Source organism: Macrosteles quadrilineatus, unplaced genomic scaffold (assembly GCF_028750875.1).
Source record: "Macrosteles quadrilineatus isolate MER2022 unplaced genomic scaffold, UCM_ALF_1.0 Scaffold_1__1_contigs__length_201487025, whole genome shotgun sequence".
NCBI lineage: Eukaryota > Metazoa > Arthropoda > Insecta > Hemiptera > Cicadellidae > Macrosteles > Macrosteles quadrilineatus.
The window spans coordinates 21,723,487-21,740,599 of record NW_026542594.1 but is presented as its reverse complement, the minus strand read 5'-3'; the positions used below and the strand labels follow the sequence as shown (position 1 = coordinate 21,740,599).

General features: G+C 36.0%; 1 protein-coding gene across 1 annotated transcript in view; it reads left to right on the top strand.

Annotated features, from left to right (window-relative positions):
- Positions 1-16,792, top strand: part of LOC128995115 (G-protein coupled receptor GRL101-like) — a 119,057-nt gene extending 102,265 nt beyond the window's left edge. The window contains exons 25-32 of the mRNA XM_054420021.1: positions 496-697; positions 4,018-4,216; positions 6,408-6,555; positions 11,394-11,573; positions 13,084-13,213; positions 14,388-14,550; positions 15,398-15,470; positions 16,196-16,792. Coding sequence (XP_054275996.1) covers positions 496-697; positions 4,018-4,216; positions 6,408-6,555; positions 11,394-11,573; positions 13,084-13,213; positions 14,388-14,550; positions 15,398-15,470; positions 16,196-16,265 — 1,165 coding nt within the window. The 3' untranslated portion in view covers positions 16,266-16,792. The remainder of the gene's footprint in view (positions 1-495; positions 698-4,017; positions 4,217-6,407; positions 6,556-11,393; positions 11,574-13,083; positions 13,214-14,387; positions 14,551-15,397; positions 15,471-16,195) is intronic.
- The last annotated feature ends 321 nt before the right edge of the window (positions 16,793-17,113 follow it).

The following is a 17,113-nucleotide window of genomic DNA, read 5'->3' as shown; positions in this document are numbered from 1 at the left end:
ATCATTCTAATAGCTCTAATAATTAAAAGAAACACAATTCTTTTGAAGAAATTAATTTAACTGTAACGTTTTAAAATAAAGGATCTAGAACCGTCTTAACTAAAAAATCTTAATTTAACCAAACAAAAAATAACAATCAAAATACGTTACTAACATAATAAAATAATAAATTAACTAAAATTTATAAATCAATACTACACCTTTCCCTTAACAGATACATCTTTAGGTATCTAGGTCTTATACCCTAAGTTATTTGGTTTGTCTTTCTTTGCCACGGCTTCTTTTAGCTCCCCTCATTCTAATCATTTTACTCATTTCCCTTCTGCTCTTCTCTATTTCATCTCTTTTTTTTTCTCTTTCTGCCCTAATTTTTCTTGCACCTTCTAATCTTTTCATCCTTGTTAGTCTTTTCATAAGTCTTCTCCTTGACATTTAAATTAACCTCCCTCCCCTTTTACTCTTCATCATTCCTTACATTTGATGAATTCTCCCCAGAGTGACGGACGAGTTCCGTTTCTGTTGCCTGGCCCGCAATACCTCCAGCGTGTGTTTGCCGCCTCCAGACGAGTTTAGCTCCTGCGAGGACCTCATGTCCAACCTGGTCCTCCGCCTATGTGTCTGGCTCCTGGCCGGCGTCGCCACCGTCGGCAACGTCCTCGTGATCGTCTGGCGTACCCGGTACTCGCACTGCAACCAGGTATCCGCACCATCGCGCTCCTCCAGACAATCTACTCGCCAGTTGGTACTCGCCCTTGTCTAGCACTGCATGGACAGTCAGAGGCATGCTTGTCGTGTTAAGTCAATTTTGTTGAAATGTCCAAAATAACATTTTACAATTATATGTCTAAAGATTCATACAACGTTTGATTACAGGCATTTATGGACATATCTGTCTTTCTATAGTACAAGCGAGATGAAACTGTGCGTTTACCATGATTCATTGACACAGTTGGAGTAAGCTAGTTTCGGGACGATAGCAACGATCTAGTTACCTTGAAACTCAAACCCACTATCAACTATTTCGTTAGATTCATTGATTTTATATGCAATAAGTAACTCTCACGAATTCAAGATGACAAAATACTATTGCAGGCTTAAACCAAGGCAACGTTTATTTAGTGTTACCTTGCTTAATCCTTTTCCAAATTTACTGAAATTTCTTTAAATTCTTTGATACAATTTCAAAAGCTGTAATAATTACAGGAAATATACCGGTACATACATGCAGGACGATCACCAGTTTTATTTCGTCGTCTTGTGAAGCTAAGCATTAGCGAACTGAACAATTGTGGAGTTTATTTAATAAAACCTATTATATTCTCTAATAGTCATTATTTACTTATTTATTATTTATTTACTCATTGTATATATATACGCGAGATACATTTGTTGAGCGGAGCGAAGCGAAGCTCTTTTGGATCAACTTCAATGCAATCTTTATAACACTTAATCTCAATATCGGCTGAACATATTTCAGCCAAACTTACCAAGGTTGGCCTTTCAAATGTTTGGATGGTTTAGACGTAACCAATTCCAATCTTTGATAATGTTTATTATAATTTTAAAGTAACTCCAATTTTTTACATTTTAACATTGGCCTTATGAGTTGGAGATCATCGATCTCTATTACTAACAATATAGAAATCGATGGTTGCCATGATGGTTACAAAATAACGAAGAAAATGTAAACAAAACAAAGTAATAAAGATCATAGCATATGCTCAAATCAATCCACGACCTAAACACAGTACAAAGGAAACAAAATTGGATGATGACAACTGATCAAATAATACAGAGAAAGTCTTAGGTTTACATTTAAGTCGCAATTTGGAAAGTACCACTGATCGAATAGGTACTGTCATAGATAACACATATTTTCTTAGGTACAGTATTTAACAGATTTGGTTTACGTAACTAAATAAGCTTATGAAAAATAACACTAAACAATTCAAAAAGGTGAATCACATTCATGGGTCCATCTCATAAATGGCAATTAAACTTAAACAGGTCCACGACGTAGTGATGAAGTAAGTCGAGATCTGCGGAGCCTGGGAATGTTCGTGGCAGTTAGATAATTGTATCTAAAATACCAAAATGCTATGGGAAGGGAGGGAAGCAGGTCCACGATGTAGGAAGTGGTGAAAGAAGTAGTAAAGGTCACCAGTGCATTGTGTGGGAACGTTTGTATTTTGTATTATATCTTTAAACATTTTTTCATTTATTGCTTCATTAAAAACCATGTAACTTGATTGCTCCACTCAACGGGTTTTCACTACTATGAAAGCAATCCTAGTTACTTACACTTAGACGGATAAGTGAGTCGGTGGCTCAGGGAGCGATGTCGTGGTTTCGGATCCTGCATTACTTTTCATTAGTACAGTTCACGCTCGTTTGTGTCACTTTTCATTGATTCTACAGTGAATGCTACTGGCTACTGGCTTTGTAGAATTCCTTGCTTAGTAGAATACGTTTCACTCATGAGCCAGAGGCCTATGTGGACGGGTGAATGTTAAGTTAAAACAGTCCGCGAAACTCTGTCACGAGTTAACGATATCTTGGAGCTGCTCGGTTTCATTGTTAACAGATTCAAAGTGATTGTGACCTAAATGATAATGAAACTCTTTAAAACTAGGGTGTGAACAAAGACGGCTAGGTAAAGGCAAACATAGTATGTTAAAGATTTTCCTTACAGGTACTATATTATAACATGGTTTACTTATTTTTCAAATGTTTAACGTTTTGAACGGGTTTTTAGTTAAATCTTTGCAATCCTTTATTTTTTATTTAACACTAGTAACTGGTCAATCCATTTGAATCTTTACAAATACTTGTTTTGCATTGGGTATTTGTCATTTTAGTTACCTACTATTCGGTGCCAACAGAGCAATAATATGGAGGACATCAAAATCATTTCATAATTTTTTTTACTCTAAACTTTTAAGCCTATACTTTTAAGCTAAATCATAAGAAACGTGTAATGTAACCTTCAAAATAATGAAATCTTTTATATCAAAATTGTGAACGGTAGATGTGGGATAAACATCATCTTTTGAAAACATTGCTAACTTCATCTTGAAAGTTTTCACAACTTCGTAGTATTTGAATAATGACAAGGGAATCTTCACTTTGAAAACGTTTAGCTACACATTCAATGAATTCATTCCGTTACACAAACTTTCACGAATAATCTTGTTTGCCAGAAGGAAGTAACTTGGGGTTTAACTGTAATTTTGAGAGTGTCTGGGAGAGGTGTGCCTGCTAAACTCTATACCGTACATTAATTCCCTGAGTAACCTTATTTTTCGGTGGTTATTTATTATAAAAAAAAACTGTAACATTTTCAAGAAAATTTAAACATGACTAACCATTACAAAGTTCCCTATCATTTATTAATGTTTATACATTATTATGTTGGTACACTAAAATTAATGGAATCGAATGGTTTTAATATTGTTTTTGCATTGCCAAATTTAATTTCCATTGTTCAAATAATAATGTTGGAATATTTTTGTGATTTGTGATAATTTGTGATGTGGGGTACCTAAGTTATACAAAACCTATTAACATAGAACCTCATATGATGAGCTCATCATACCAATATTCATGTAATTTCGAAGTCTTCCCAACAGTTCGATGCAGAAAAAAGGCTAATTAAAATTAAGTAGGTATAGGACCTTAAGGTGTAAAACTTTTAAAATATAAGTCCCGTTATTTCTGGAAAATGTTGTCCTTATGTTTACACTTGTAGTACTTTCTAATTCTGTAGATATCCTGGATCCTAGCATACTACAGATTAATATTAAATAAATATATTCTGTTTTCGAATATTGTATGGCTATATATATAAAAAAAAAACATTACAAACTACAATGTGGTTTTTGTTAAACTATAATTGTAAATACGGAAAACATTGTCAACCCATAAAAAAACCAAGATAAATTTTGATAAAATAATCTATTATTTAGATGCAATTTCTAAATTATTACTTCTCACAAAGGAGTTTTTTCATTGGCACAGGTGCACTCGTTCCTCATCACCAACCTAGCCCTGGGGGACCTCATAATGGGCTGCTACCTGCTACTGATAGCTTTGGTAGATTGGTACTACAGGGGAGTCTACTTCATACACGACTCTACTTGGAGGTCCAGCAAACTATGTGCTTTGGCTGGCTTCCTGTCTACATTCTCCAGTGAACTTTCTGTCTTCACTCTAACAGGTCAGTTAGAGCAATCATTTACCATGAGGGATAATTTAGAGAAACGCTAACTAAATTTGTTGACGGCATATTATTTTGTGTAGTATATTACATTATGTAGTATATACCTGAATTGCGACTACTGTAACAATTGTAAGTGGAAAGATCTTTGAAGGCCCCATTGTAACTTTCAAGTGGACATCACGTCACTGAAACATTTTAAGAAAATATATCTGAGTAGTGGATATATACCTGTGTGCTTTGTGTACTAAACTAACTTTCCTTATTTTACTTACATTTGAAATGGTACCTTTGTAATGCGTTTAGCTTGAGACCTCTAATATTAGATTTTTTTCTTATTTTTAGTGCCCTTCTAAAGGTGTTTTTCTGATTTCGGTTAAACTAAAATGGGGGATGCTCTAAGTACACACCATGGGCTAGAGCATCCCCCATTTTTAATGCAAAATGTTAAGTTTTTTTATCAGAAGTTGAGAAATAAGCACTAATATTATCCGTTCCAAATCTAATTTTGTTATTGTTGCAGACACGCTGCACTGACAAAAATGGTCTCCTAAGGTTGGAAAACTAAACTTTAGATGGCCATTTTTCTATGAATTGATTTTGCTGGGATGGAGTAGATCGTAAAATGTACGGAAAGTAAATATAAATACGGCTAATAACGCGTGAAACATATGTTTACAAATTATGCGGTTTTAACAAGATGGCATATACATATAAAAGATGGTAAGTGGTGATCGATTTCGATTTCATATCGTGAAGAGTAAAAACGCGATACAGATAAAAAAGAGCATCATGAAAAATAATAGAGATTGGTTCGATAAAAATGTATTCACTTCTAGCTTCCTATTAAATAAGCAAACGTAACGTACTATTATTGAATGTAAAGAAAATTTACTCAACTATTAATTTCACTAGAAAGTAAGGTTTTATTTGAAATAATTTGTTAACAAGTCTGGTGTTAATTCGTATGCTTGTCTACAGTGAAATTAATCATCTCCCTTGTAATGTCATTATATCAAGCATGTATTCTGAACTTCTAAAGATAATCTTTTCAGCTGGTCAATTCATTATAGATTTGTAAAGTCTGGTTTAAAGACAAGTTTAGATTTAACGAGGAGAAAACTAGATGAAACAGCAGTGAACTTGGTGTCACAAGTGAAACAAATAGACATTCGTGTTAACGATCGTTTGTATGGTAAATAAACACTCGCTCTTTATAGACGATAAAATCTAACGTAAGCCAAGTTGACAAGGTCGGATCTCTTTGTCGGAACAGCTTAGTTCAAATGTTGACAGCTTCAAAGACACTAAAACCACTAAGATAATGAAACTGTTTGAAACCAAAGTGTGTACAAAGCTAAGTTGTGAAGACAGATAATTTGTTCAAGATTGTCTTTATATTAATAGTTAATCAAGCAAGCCAACTTAGAAGCTAAGTAAACCCATTAGGTATGTAAATAGTGTCGACAAAACTCTCAACTTCGACTACGCTTCGTCAGGCACGCAGTCAGATAATCTAATGATACAAATTTACAGAAATCATGTTCCATTGAATGAGACTTAATAAAAGAATTGTCTTTGTAGAGATTAAAGCGGCTTGTGAAAATAATTTTCATTGGCTACTAATCTGCTAAAAATTTAATTAAAAATAGTTTTAAATAGTTTTTAAATACCTTACAGCTAATGAATTTTGAAAGTGGTAGACTCTACTGGCGTAGGGTTATTTTATGCAAACACAACAGTAATTTGTTTACAATATTAAATGTTTGTTAACATGTCATAAAGTATATTAATTTTAGTCACTAAAACCGTAGTTTTTCATATTAACCTTGAAACCTTGAATTAGTGCCTCATTTGATTATATCAACATTGTGGTACACTCGTCTTCAGTTCAGAACCACCTTGGACCATTTACAGAAAATCATAAATGCTCTGATTGTTCTAAAGTATTGCCGGTCAATCATAGTTGTAATCCTGTCACAATAGTCATTCTATACAATTTCTCTGATTGTCTGATTACAAAATTGTTATTCCGTTCCAGTTGTCTCCTTGGACAAATAACGAACGAGGTTTTTTGTAGTTACCTGTTCCATCACAGGATAACTCCTTGACCCTTCTCTGACAATCAAACTCCTGTTATGTTGCACCATTCTAGATTTTCCTCTGATTGAAACCTACTTTTCCGTTGCAGTTATCACCCTCGACCGGTTCCTAGTGATAATTTTCCCGTTCCGTGTGCGACGTCTGGAGATGGCCAGAACTCGGCGGTTGATGGCTCTTGGATGGTCAATGGCAGCTGTGTTGTCAGCCCTACCTCTGTCTCACATTCCTTACTTCCAGTGAGTACCAAACTGTTGATATTCGTTTGTTGGTGTGGGGGGGGGGCTGTAGGGAATACAATATTAAAAAATAAAAATACACTAATGAAGTACATAAGGTTACTTTGTCCTTTCTATTTTTATGAATCATTTATTTAATGTAATTTAAAAGTAAACAATGCATATGTTTTTAAGATAGCCTACTTACTCTAGCCTATGTTTTTAAAATAATATATCTGTCACTACACATTAGTCAACTCCACTTAAGTGTTGTACAAAATTGTTAATGATAGTGCCTTTGGATTTTGGACTAATAAAGTATGAATGAATGAATTAATGAATGAAAACGTCTTTATTGAGCCATCGTTATTCAAAGTGCAGTTCATTGTTTTTCAATACAACTGTTGTCAAAACACTAAACGTAATAGGTCAGCTTATACTAGACATATTGAAAATACATTTTAGATCAACTGGCTAATTATTATTGGCATAAAATACGTCTTTCAAACCCCTTTTAAACCTAGAGAGGTTTACTGATTTGAGGTCAGGTGGTAGGGCATTGTAGGCTTGGGGCCCAAAGTAAGAAAAGGCTTTCTTCCCGAATTTCGTTCTGACCTGGGGCAAGTGTAGCAAGCCTTCCTGCCGAGTGAGGCGAACACTCACCTCAGACCTGAAAACCAGTTTCCTTCTGATGTATTGGGGACACTCGGTTAACAAAGTCTTATGAACAATGAGAACGGTTTGAAGGTCACAGCATTGTTTAACTGTCAAGATGTTTGCCCTTGACCTATACTCGCTGATATGATCCGACCATTTTAAGTTGAAGACAAATCTCAGAGCACTGTTCTGAAGTCTTGTGAGAATATTCTTGAGTAAGGCTGTTACCAAAAGAGAGAAGATCGTAATAAATAGATGGAAGAATTATAGCACAGAACTATTTCAAGTTTGGTTGACATTGGTAGAACAAACCTAAACCTATTAAATAATCGTAATTTGAAAGGGTTTTCTATTCAGGTTTGAACCTTTACTACTGTCTATTGGGTTTAGCTAGGCCTAAGTTATTAGAATATATAAATAGACAAATGACTCCTTAAGGATTCCTCTACAATACAAGTTTATTAATAATGAACTAAGAAATGGGGTATTACAATAAATTGAGGGTTGCCATCTTCGGTTAAGCTTAGTAGAACAGAACAACGAGTTTCTGATCTAAATACAATAATTCAATTACAAATATTCTCCGGGATAGGTATATAATAACATACACCAATTATTTAAATGGAGATAATTAGATGATATTGCACTTAGGCTTGGATAGGTAGCTTAGATAGTCCAACAATGAGTTGAATAGATTTTAAAGGTTAATAAGTCTTGCTCAGTTTTTTTTTTCTGTAATTATTCTTGATATAGTTTTTGAATGAAATTTGTTTTGATCCGATTGAAAATAAAATAGTCTTTGGTAAATTTCTTCAAGTACGCTAGGCCTAATAATCACAAAATTGAGGGTTTTTACCAGGTTTTTTTGCTCTCAGTGGCAAGTTAAGATAAATCTTGATGTGGCGGACAAATTTGAATAAAAAAATGTATAGATAAAGGCTCTTCTATTGATAGTGTTATACTTATATATCACTTTGACTTTTGAAATATTTTATTTAGGGATGATGCCCTCACTGAACAAGCTTTAAGGTGTTTGCGCTGCCATATCTGATAGGGAAGAATAGTATATTTCATTACTAGGACCGAAAGTGGCATTTTCCGTCGTGCGAGGCGAAGCCGAGTATGTGAGAGCTATTTTCACGTACGAGGCGAAGCCGAGGAGGGGAATAATGGAGCAAGTGCCGGATAATAACTTTCGGTACAAGTTATGAACGATACTTTTCATCACGACGCAAAAATACAAGAACACAGAATAGCAGACCTTAGTAATATTGCGACTATTTTATTTCTCAATTAATTTGATTGAACATCAAAATAAAATAAAATCTTCTAAAAGGAAACTTACGTCTATTTTTCATTAATTTTTAAAACCAAAAAATAGGAGAAAATATTCTAAAGTTAGCCTACGTATATTTCTCAATGAATTTTGTTTAAACGTCAAAATAAAAAAATAAAACAATGTTTAAGAATACACACAGCTGATTCAAATCATTAAATAAAACCGTAACAAAACACTAGTTGAGCTAAGTTGAGTTGAACTAATTGAGAGCGAGGGGAAGTAAATTTAGAGCGAGGGAAAATCGGCTGTTCGATTTTCCCTCGCCCTAAATTAGAGCTTGGGAAACGACTACTTTCATTGATGTCAGCTGTTATCGAAAGTAGTTACTTTCGTTAACGAGTGATGAAAAAGGAATTTTAGAATTTCTCACGAGAGGTTCATTAGTTCATTGTTGTAGCCAGCTGTCTTCTTTCTTGGTACAATAACATCACTTTCACTTATATTTAGGCTTTTGGAAAATTATTTAATGTTGGGGTTTAAGAATACATTTTTACTATATTAATAATTTTGGATAAAAGTGTTATTTCAACTATGGACTAAATTACAAAGTTATAGGCTTTTGTTAACATATTTGTTGGATATATACATATTTTAAAATACGATGATGGTTTCTGAGGGGTGATTAAAGGATAATATCATTTATATTTACAATACCTTTACCTTTTGAGGATTTATTATAATAGGATAAATGACAAGTTTTTGTACAATCAAAGAAGGAAAATTATATAACTAAAATGAATGAATGTAATGAATAGGCTATCATTGACATTTTAACATTGCGAATTGTATTTTAATTTTGAATAAGAAGTTCGTCAATCAGATTAAATGTATTATCAGCTTTTTAATAAAAATCACCCAAACGGATAGTTTATAACATCAGATTATCCAAGAGGCTTAGAATACTCTGATAATGTTTCAATGCTGCATTTCCATTTCTCCTTCAGATTGTTTGATAAAAACGAAATAAAAACTTTATTTCAGTATAGTACCTTAAACATTTGCGTGAATGGTGACCTGATTTTCGTTGAAGACTAGATATTATTTATTGCTAAACATTAGCTCATAAAGGTCAAATAATAAAAAAATATAATAATTGTGCTCGTTAACCTCGTTTGTATAGCCTTTCTTGTTTTCATTAAAACTGAAATTTTATGTCTAAGTCTCAGATATATTTATCCAGTGATTTATCTAAAGACAATGAATGCTTGAGGATTCCGCACTTAACACATGTGCTCAGAAACCCTGTAGGATTACATTTAATCCCAGTAAAACCTGAAGATTAAATGTGTTGTTTGCAATTTACGTGCTAAACTACAGTAAGTTTTCTTTTCCATACATTTAATATTTACCAAAATCACATTTATAGTTTTTCATAATTAACTACCTGACCAATATTTTTTACCATCCACAGTTCCAGCAACTTTTACAGCAGGTCAGGAGTGTGTCTCGCTCTACATAAAGAGTGGCTGGGAATACTCCGTGTTCGTGTTTCTGTTCCTCAACCTCGTCTCATTCTCTGTCCTGTTACCTTGAAACCCCAATGTTCCAGCAATTTCTACGGCAGGACAGGAGTGTGTCTTGCTCTACATATTACCCCAGACAATCCAAGTGGCTGGGAATACTTCGTGTTCGTGTTTCTGCTCCTCAACCTCGTCTCTTTCTCTGTCCTGTTACCTTGAAACCCTAATGTTCCAGCAATTTCTACGGCAGGTCAGGAGTGTGTCTTGCTCTACATATTACCCCAGACAATCCAAGTGGCTGGGAATACTTCGTGTTCGTGTTTCTGCTCCTTAACCTCGTCTCTTTCTCTGTCCTGTTACCTTGAAACCCCAATGTTCCAGCAATTTCTACGGCAGGACAGGAGTGTGTCTTGCTCTACATATTACCCCAGACAATCCAAGTGGCTGGGAATACTTCGTGTTCGTGTTTCTGCTCCTTAACCTCGTCTCTTTCTCTGTCCTGTTACCTTGAAACCCCAATGTTCCAGCAATTTCTACGGCAGGACAGGAGTGTGTCTTGCTCTACATATTACCCCAGACAATCCAAGTGGCTGGGAATACTTCGTGTTCGTGTTTCTGCTCCTTAACCCCGTCTCTTTCTCTGTCCTGTTACCTTGAAACCCCAATGTTCCAGCAATTTCTACGGCAGGACAGGAGTGTGTCTTGCTCTACATATTACCCCAGACAATCCAAGTGGCTGAAAATACTCCGTGTTCGTGTTTCTGCTCCTCAACCTCGTCTCTTTCTCTGTCCTGTTACCTTGAAACCCCAATGTTCCAGCAATTTCTACGGCAGGACAGGAGTGTGTCTTGCTCTACATATTACCCCAGACAATCCAAGTGGCTGGGAATACTTCGTGTTCGTGTTTCTGCTCCTCAACCTCGTCTCTTTCTCTGTCCTGTTACCTTGAAACCCCAATGTTCCAGCAATTTCTACGGCAGGACAGGAGTGTGTCTTGCTCTACATATTACCCCAGACAATCCAAGTGGATGGGAATACTCCGTGTTCGTGTTTCTGCTCCTTAACCTCGTCTCTTTCTCTGTCCTGTTACCTTGATACCCCAAAATTCCAGCAATTTCTACGGCAGGACAGGAGTGTGTCTTGCTCGACATATTACCCCAGACAATTCGAGTGGATGGGAATACTCCGTGTTCGTGTTTCTGTTCCTCAACCTCGTCTCTTTCTCTGTCCTGTTACATTGATACCCCAATGTTCCAGCAATTTCTACGGCAGGACAGGAGTGTGTCTTGCTCTACATATTACCCCAGACAATCCAAGTGGATGGGAATACTCCGTGTTCGTGTTTCTGTTCCTCGACCTCGTTTCTTTCGCTGTCCTGTTGCCTTGATACCCCAATGTTCCAGCAACTTCTACGGCAGGTCAGGAGTGTGTCTTGCTCTACATATTACCCCAGACAAGCCGAGTGGATGGGAATACTCCGTGTTCGTGTTTCTGTTCCTCAACCTCGCCTCTTTCTCAGTGATCGCCGTCGGATATCTATGGATGTTTGTCGCAGCCAGGACCACCCAATTGGCCGTGGCAAGGTATGAATCGTTTTAAAATATGAAAATACCATTAACTAAATATTGCCAAGTTATAAAAAAATATGTACAATTAAAATTTCCATGATATTCTTAGGGGGGAAATGTAAACTGTTATAATTTGCTTGATTTTTTATTAATTTTTTTTCAAATTTACAAACTTATTCTTTCAAACTCTTATACTTTTTAGTAATAACACACTTTACCTCCCCTTAAGCAGCATACCTAAGTTATGTACTGAAAATTTTAAACCAGGAATAAATATGAAAATTTTAAGGAAATATTTCAATGAAAAACCTACTATTCAATTGGAAATCGCTTAGTGTGATGGTTTTCTGCAGCGGGGAATCGTTTATTTATTTATTTTTTTTTTTTAGCGAATTTCCCTATAGGGAAGTAGCTATTACCGTAGGTCTCATGGTAAGACCTAAGCCCGGGACCGATTTACTTTTTCATTTTGATGTCCCCAGAGGCCAAAAACACCATTCGTTCAAATTTATATATATATATATATATATATATATATATATATATATATGTGTGTGTGTGTGTGTGTGTGTGTGTGTGTGTGTGTCCATCCGCACGGTAACTTGAGTAATTCTTGTCCGATTTTGATAAAATTTGGTTTGAAGGTGTAAGGCGGGATAAACTTGAATGAGTTCGCGAACCAGCATGATCGGACTATGGGAACGGGGGTTTATGTTGGGTTTTATGGGGTAAAAATGGGTTTTTCCCATTTTTGACCCTAAAAACACAAAATTTCATAATTTCTTTTTGAACCATATTGTAGAGCTTAAAAAAACAAATAATTTAGTATATTGAAGCATTATTATGCGCCTAATTGTTACGGAGAAAATTAAAAAAAAATGTAATTTTTAAATTCCCATGTTATTCTTATGGAGAATAAGTCAACTGTTGTAGTTTGCTTGTTTATGAACATATTTTGATAAAAGTTGGAAAATACATTAATTTCTTACTAAACCACAGTACCTTTATAAATATTCTACATAAAAAAACTTTTTTACCCTCCCTGTTGCAGCAAACCTAAGTACTCATTAAACTAATTCTGTTTAAATAGGGAATAAATGTGATATTTTAAAGGAGACATTTTAGTTTAAATCCAATCAGGCAAATGGAAATTCGCTAAGTCTGCAGGTTTGCTGCGGCGGGGGTATTTTAAATATCACATTCTATGTAAAAAATAGAAACTATCTCAAGCTGGCCTTATTGTGAATCTGAAATATCTTTCATAAACTCGGTATATCCTCAGAAGTTGTATTGCCCTTACTTCAATCATGGCTCAATTTTCTTTTCATTTACTTTCATTTACCATAATACAGGCCCAAATTAGGAAAAAAGCTGAAAAGATACTGAAACCATGTCTCAAAATTTGAGTTTCTCAGGAAAGTTTTATCCTATTGCAGGTTATTAAATAATTCGTAATGATTTAAGAAATAGTTGTAAAAGTGTGTAAAATTTGAAAATGTTTAAAGTACATTTTTCGTTTGCTTAGAGATCGCCGCAGCACAGAGTCGGCGATGGCTTGGAGGATGACGTTGCTAGTGGCCACAGACGCTGCATGTTGGGTCCCCATCATAGGACTAGGCCTAGCCTCTCTAGCAGGGTTCACAATGCCTCCTCAGGTAAACTCTGACCTATTTGGTTTCAAAACAATAATAACTTAAAGTCAATATTAACATATGGTGAAACATGTATTTTGATAAATTCTTTTCAAATAGTGCACCGAGCGCGGTTTATTGCAATATCAAAAGGCTTTAAACATTTTCCACCATACGAAATACAACCATTTAACCTGTTCATTTTGTATGCCTTCTTTGCATTTCCTGAGAGCCCAAAGATGAAGATAATAAACAACATTAGAGCAAAAGGGATCTATAGATTCTGCAGTCGAAGAGTTTTTTTTCATTTTTCCTTTTTTTTTCTTGTCAAAAACATTATTAAAAATTAGTAAATATACTGATGTCCACATACAGGTGATTGTTAAATACACGGCGGTCGATCCCGAAAACATCGACACTGTTCAAGCATCAAATCAGTGCTTCAAAGCTTCAAAGTCTCAACGTTCGACTAGGTGGCGTGTTCAGTGTTCAGCCTTAGTCGTACCTCGATACCACGCATTTTCGCAGTTACTTAAAATTACACTAGTACAAAGTCATCAGTCATGAATACGCACAAGATTTACGGCTTTGTGAAACAATTACGGAACGCTTGGCTACGTATCCGCTGCCCAATACATGCAGTTTCGCTTGTTGACATAACCGTCTTGTGTAGATGAAAATGAGCGTACAATCATTTTCATCTACACAAGACCAAGACGGTTACGTCAACAAGTGAAACTGCATGTATTGGGCAGAGGATAAACAGCTTTGAGGCGCCATGATGTGCATCGATGAAGAAGGCAGCCATCTTCAAAAAGTAATCTGGGTGAGAGACAGTACCTGTTTTGTTGGTGATAACTTTTTATTGGGTATGGGCGTACCAAACTTATAAAAAAAAAATACACTTATGTTAAAATCATTTAAGTTAGTTCAAATCCGATTATTATAATCCACCCAGCATATCTATTATCTATGCTTGTAACACTTATTCCATATTTTGTAACCTTTCAAGGCACAATGCAAGACCTTTCTGTAACCTACTTTGGGTAAAACTTTATCTTGTTTTTTATCTTCTTTTCACTATCCTGTCCGGGATCAAACCAGGTATCTAACTTTTTTTATGAACACTAAACCACTCGGCTTCCATAACAGTACTCCTAGCCCCTTGCTATATATAACAACATCTATCTGCTCGTAGGTGTTTGCCTGGGTTGCTGTGTTTGTTTTGCCTCTCAACGCAGCCATCAACCCCGTCCTGTACACTATATCTACTGCACCTTTCCTCAGCCAGGGGCGTCGAGGTATCTTCCGATCCTGGAAGTCACAGCAAAATTCATCCAACATCCCTACTAGACAGTACAGTAAGTTTTGAACGACGTAACTCTTGTTTTTCTTTCAAAAGAGGATCTAGCCATATAGTTGTGATATAGTGTACGGTAGTCAGGACAAATTAAATAGTTTCACCATAATATTTGTTCTTTATTTTGCCTTGAGCTGGTTACATAATTATAATAAAATATCCAGGCAAGTAACTTAAACTCCAGCAACAACAATGTAGTGGCACCTTCGACTTAAATTTTTTACCCAAGCAAATTGCTCCAATTGTAATTTTTAAAAAAATATCAGAAAATTCTTGTCCAAATATTTAATTTATTTCTTACGAAAATACGTTTTACAACGATTAATATTGCGCGACATCTTAAGACTGACACTGTTGACAGAGGAGACTATTAATTCCGAAGATTAATTTATACCTCATCAATCGTCTTGGGACATGTAGCTGTCACTCCTTGTGATTGACGAATAGTAAAAACATTGCGTTAATCATAGTCTTTTTTAATACGTTTCGTTTTCAACAATTAAAATTTGTCAATGTAACTTAAAGGAAAAGTGCAAATACAAATTTCTTCTTTTAAAAATTTGTTATCACCATAAGTTTATAGAGCAAGGTTCAGCCACTACCACAAGATTTGACAAAAATACGCCTTTTACGCCAAAACAAAAAAAATTACGTCATAACACACTTGCCTTTAATTATACCAATCTAGTTATTATGTTTTAGCGTAATTATTATGCAATGTCATGATGAATTAAGAACAAAAACAATATAACTAGCAAAGATGTTTAAACTATTTACAAGTAGTCCCTCAGAGACCGTAGCTCTATATCCCCACAGCTGGGAGTTCTGTTGACCAAGTAATTTGATAGTTTCAGGGTTTGCTGACAGCCCCAAGTCAGACAACAGCACCTGCTACTCTCTCATCAAGAGAACCTCTGTTAGGTACGTAGAGAGTAATAATTTCATAATTGTAAGACCATTGTGATTTTGTATTTCTTGATCATGAGGGAAATATTTTTACTACAGTATTAAAACTACATTAAATAATAATAACAAATAACTGAAGCTGTATTGTTGCTTACATCTGTATTGTTAAATCGTATTATGTTCTATTGAGTTTTATTCTTTGTCAGTTTGCAATACAGTACTTCAAATATTTTGATTCTTGGGATGCAAAAACAAGAGGTGTTTTATCATACTTGAAAAATGGTCTGAATAAATAAATAAAATGAGAAGTACTGTACTATTGAAATCATCAACTAATCACTAGTAGTTTTTTACTCAACTAGAAAAGTGGGTGAATTAATGCACTTTCTAAGTTATGCACCATACTTAGTTATGTCGTTTACCTACTTTGTGTCGAGTTAGGAAATTGAAATAGCAACATATTTTGGAGCTAGTTTTACTATTTTAATACTCAATAAATAAATCTTCTTAACTTCTCTTTTCTTTTATTTACTTTCCGTAATACTCAATCAAATCTTTACGCTTTAGAGGATAATAATTCAAAAAAGAACAATGCTGTGCTCGATGTTTTTCTATACCAACAGTGACCGAAATTTTAGGTAACAAACGTAAATACAAAAGAAACTCATTTTCTAGTTAATACAGGATATTAACAGCTATACTCAACAATTATTTTTTCATAACCTTTGGATTGATTGAAGGTGGCACCAGAAGGTGGACACGGCGGTGTGTGAGCACGGAGAAGTGATCACGTTGAGTCAGCTGGACTGACCAGGACCTCCAGCTCTTGCACGTAGCAGTCATCTGTACGACTGACGAGGGCAAGGGCCTACATAAACTGCAGCAGTACATGGGACTATTGGGGCTGACGCTTGATCAGGAGACTGTCGATATACGGTATAGGCTGGACTGACCAGGACCTCCAGCTCTTGCACGTAGCAGTCATCTGTACGACTGACGAGGGCAAGGGCCTACATAAACTGCAGCAGTACATGGGACTATTGGGGCTGACGCTTGATCAGGAGACTGTCGATATACGGTATAGGCTGGACTGACCAGGACCTCCAGCTCTTGCACGTAGCAGTCATCTGTACGACTGACGAGGGCAAGGGCCTACATAAACTGCAGCAGTACATGGGACTATTGGGGCTGACGCTTGATCAGGAGACTGTCGATATACGGTATAGGCTGGACTGACCAGGACCTCCAGCTCTTGCACGTAGCAGTCATCTGTACGACTGACGAGGGCAAGGGCCTACATAAACTGCAGCAGTACATGGGACTAATGGGGCTGACGCCTGATCAGGAGACTGTCGATATACGGTATAGGCTGGACTGACCAGGACCTCCAGCTCTTGCACGTAGCAGTCATCTGTACGACTGACGAGGGCAAGGGCCTTCATAAACTGCAGCAGTACATGGGACTAATGGGGCTGACGCCTGATCAGGAGACTGTCGATATACGGTATAGGCTGGACTGACCAGGACCTCCAGCTCTTGCACGTAGCAGTCATCTGTACGACTGACGAGGGCAAGGGCCTACATAAACTGCAGCAGTACATGGGACTAATGGGGCTGACGCCTGATCAGGAGACTGTCGATATACGGTATAGGCTGGA